Genomic DNA, 4443 nt, shown 5'->3' with positions numbered 1-4443 from the left:
GTTTTTTCTCCATAAAAGAAATGAAAAAAATGGCAAAAAAAGAAAAACAGTTAGAATCAATGTTTTTAAAACTCTGAAATTAGCCAAAGACTTGAAATGATCTAAAGATCACTTATTTAAAAACTACATCTAAACCTTGGTGATAGCTTTGTGGCTAATATAGCTTACCCAAAACTTACTCTCCTTTCCCTACTTCCAGTCACCTAAAAACAAATAGCACAAAATTTTTGTAAAAACAAGGAGTTTAACTATAAGATGTCTATTTGCAATTAAGCAAATTTTTAAAAATTGAATTAACATAGAAAAGAATGTGGGAAAAATCATGGCTATTAATTTTGATGACATTGTTATAAAAGTATTAGAATATTTTCTGTGTTTAAAAAAGGGAAGAATTTCGTTTTCATTTTATAATATCTTGCAGAAATTTGTATTCAATAGGCCACAATCATAAAATTCATATAATTTAGGATTTCTACATTTCTTATTCACCAGAAGCTATTCCACTTAAATGTTTATATTGCTGTCATATAACTGAGAATTCGGTATTTAATAAATGTGTCTAATTAAATAATCTATTGCAGATATTTACAAAATAAACAAACAAACAAGCAGTTTGACAGCCACTAGAGGGGACAGAACAGGTTGGACCTCCTTAGGGAAGCCTATTTCTAAAGAAGTGTCAATATTTGATCTGTCTGGTGGTTCCCTGGAACACCCCTCTTACAAGGCTATCTTTATTTAAGCTGATTCAGAGCTTGCTAAGTGTGAAAGGCCTTTTCTTTGAGAGAATTGTTTAACATCACAGCTCTCTGGTCGGGGTGGATACACTTGGGGAAAACAATAGAATAACCAAAAAACTTAACATGAAAAGCTAGAAATGAGTTGTCCACAGGCACTTTAATAAGCTCTGACATATTCCTGAGAATCTAAGAGGCCATGCTCATGTTAGGACTGTACCCATGACTAGGAATGTGTACATGCCTGAGTCAGATCCAAGACTTTGCAACAATGGCCATGGTGACAGGGGTCATGATGATTAATGATGTTAAGCCAATTTTTTCATATTTATTGGCCATTTGTCCATCTTCTTTGGCAAAACCTCTGTTCATGTCTTCTGCTAACTTTGTATGGGATAGTTTGGCTTTTCTTACTGATTTGTTTGGGGTCTTTATAGATACTGATATGCAAAATCTATAAAAACCTTTACATAGTATCAGAGGTATATTTTCATATACATCTGTATAGATTCTGGATATCAGACCTATATCAGATGTAAATACTTTCTCCTTATCTGCCATCTAACAAATGCAAACATTATAACCTAATTGTTTGTACACTCACATTATCCTAAAATTTAAAAACAAAAGAGAAAAAAATTTCTCCCATTCTGTTGATTGTTGATTCACTCTGTTGATGATTTCCTATGCTACATAGAAGCTTATTAATTTAATTAAGTCCCATTTCTTTATTTTTGTTGTTGTTGTATTTGCCTTTGGTGTCTTAGTCATATATTCTTTGCCTAGGCTAATGACTAGAAAAGATTTCCTTATGTTTCCTTTTAGAATTGTTATGCTTCCATGCCTTACATTTAAGTCTTTTATCTATCTTGAATTTATTTTTGTATATGAAAGAGATAAGGGTACTGTTTCAACTTTGGCATGAGCTATCTACTTTTCCCAGCATCAGTTATGGAAAAGGGGTTCCTCCATCCAGTGTATGTTATTGTCTGATTTGTCAAAGGAACACTATTCCAGTGGGGGCACATGAACAGTCTCAACCTTAGCCTTATACCAGGTATCTAGGCAATGAAATCATTTGTACTCCATTAACTTTTAAAGTCAGAAAAACTTAAATTTCATTTAAAGCAAAACAAAACAAAAGCAAAATGCTTAAGACGAGAAAAAAATAATAATCGCAAAACCTATTTCAAGGTTAACTCATTATCAATTGAGCAAATTACCATGTTTGACATCTTTTGGATTAAATGATAATCTGAAATAATTTTTCATTAATTTATACTACTAATTCATTTTTTATAAAATTGTGGTATGGTGTTCCTCACCTATACATTTGGCAGTGCAGCATTGATTTTTCTTTTTTAAATTGTTGCATTATAATGGTATAAAAATGGGGAAATATCCCATGCTCATGAATCAGTAGAATCAACATTATTAAAATGTCCATAGTCCCAAAGTGATAGATTCAATGTAATCACCATCAAAATACCAACCTCATACTTCATAATTCTAGAAAAAATAAGTTTATACTTCCTACCATAGCAATCTTAAGAAAAAGAAAAATTCAAGAAATATCACTTTTCTAGCCTTCAAACTCCCCTACAAGGCTATAGTAACCAAAACATCACGGTAGTGATAGAAAAATAGAGACATAGACCAATGAAACAGAACAGAGAACCCAGATATAAAACCATCCAAATAGAGCAAGCTGATCTTTGACAAAACAGACAATATACGCTGGGGGAAAGAAGATGTATTCAACAAATGGTGCTGGGAAAATTGGATAGCAACCTGCAGAAGAAGGAAAAAGCATCCATATCACTTAGCACTCACAAAAATTAATTCTAGATGAATAAAAGACTTAAAAGTAAGACCTGAAACCATAAGAATACTAGAAGAAAATGTTAAGAACACCTCTTTTACACGTTAGTGTAGGCAAAGAATTTATCACTAAGACCAAAAAGGCAATTACAGCAACAGCAAAATTAAATAAATAGGACTCAATTGAATTAAAAGCTTCTGCACATAAAAGGAAACAATCAGCAGAGCAAACAGATAAACTGCAGAATGGAAAAGAACATTCACAAAATCTACACCTGATAAAGAGCTAACATCCAGAATTTACAAAGCACTCAGGCAAATCATCAAGAAAGAAACAACCCCATTAAAAAGACATGAACAGAAGCTTTTCAAAAGAATATAGACAAATGCCCAAGAAATGTATGAAAAAATGCTCAATATCACTAATCATCAGGGAAAGGCAAATTAAAACCACAATGAGACATCACCATCCCCTAGCTAGGAAGGTTCTTATTAAAACGTCTAAAACAATAGATATTGGAGTAGATACAGACAGAAAGAAACACTTATAAACTCTTGCTGGGACTGCAAATTCATAAATATAAGCTCTATGGAAAATAGTGTGGGTTTTCCTCAAAGGACTAAAAGTTGACCTAACATTTGATCCAGTAACCCCACTACTAGGTACCTGACCCAACTGAAAAGAAATAATTTTATCAAAAAGACACTAGCACTTAAATGTTTATTGCAGCACAACTGGTAATTGCAAAGATGTAGACTCATCCCAAGTGCCCACTAATTCATGAGTAGATACACAAATGTGGCATATGAACCCTATAGAATACCATGTTTCCCTGAAAATAAGACCTACCCCCAAAATAAGCCCTAGCAGGATTTCTATGCATTTGTTAAATATAAGCCCTACCCCAATAATAAGACCTAGTGATGGCTGTGGCTATGCTGCTCATTCAGTGTTCAAAGTAACTCATTTTGTTGCTACCCAGGGTTAGAGCTAGTGTCACCAGCTCATCTGGATTTGTCTGGATCTATGGTAAGTGTATTACAGAAACTCACACATTCTCATCTTTGTAAGCCAGCCAAATACAGGTGAATGTCACCCACAAACTGATACCTTCTTAGTCCCAGAATACTAACTCTCCTCCTATCAACCTAATATGGCTCCTCTCTGCCACATGGAACAGATTGTAAAAAATATCTTCTTCCCAACTGTCATTCATAGAACTGGGATAAACCTCTGGAGTAGGTTCTACAGAGAGAGATAGCTGTTAGTGTTCACTCAGGCTTTTGGAGGTAAACAAACTTGGACCAAAGCATGGATTCAATTCAACAACCTGCACATATCAGTACCATGCCCTCCCCATAGACATTTCCCAATATACATGCAGGGAAACCAACAGGAAGGACAGAGAGAACTTCCGGACCCTCCCAGGCCAGCAGGAATTATGACATGACCACATAGTGACCAGAGCAGAAAAAATGCTGATGATGTGATCACTTTCCTTGTATCTGAAAACAGTTTCTAGGAGTTATTCTCAATTAAGAAACAGATCAAACACTTCTGAAAGATTCTTAACACTTAGGAAACAACTTCCCACTTTATTAATTCACCCATTGATTATGAAAAACATTGTAAACTACAAGGAAAAATTCTGCTGATTGGTCCAAACATCAGAGGCCCAGTGTATAAAAGGTCAACATTGGAAGACATCAGCAGATTCTGGGAAACTCACCTCTGAACAGGAACCCACCCTCCACACAGACACCATGACCCACTGTTGCTCCCCTTGTTGCCAGCCCACATGTTGCAGGACCACCTGCTGCAGGACCACCTGCTGGCAGCCCACCTGTGAGACCACCTGCTGCAGCACACCCTGCTGCCAGCCCA

At 35.3% G+C, this 4443-nt stretch overlaps 1 protein-coding gene across 1 annotated transcript in view; it reads left to right on the top strand.

Moving 5' to 3' along the window:
* Positions 1-4443, top strand: part of LOC100962037 (keratin-associated protein 9-3-like) — a 15540-nt gene that overhangs the window by 10792 nt on the left and 305 nt on the right. Inside the window, exon 2 of the mRNA XM_012802900.1 lies at positions 4357-4434. Coding sequence (XP_012658354.1) covers positions 4357-4434 — 78 coding nt within the window. The remainder of the gene's footprint in view (positions 1-4356; positions 4435-4443) is intronic.

This window comes from Otolemur garnettii, unplaced genomic scaffold, assembly GCF_000181295.1.
Source record: "Otolemur garnettii isolate 467f Iridium unplaced genomic scaffold, OtoGar3 scaffold00018, whole genome shotgun sequence".
NCBI lineage: Eukaryota > Metazoa > Chordata > Mammalia > Primates > Galagidae > Otolemur > Otolemur garnettii.
This window is presented reverse-complemented; position numbering and strand designations above follow the sequence as displayed.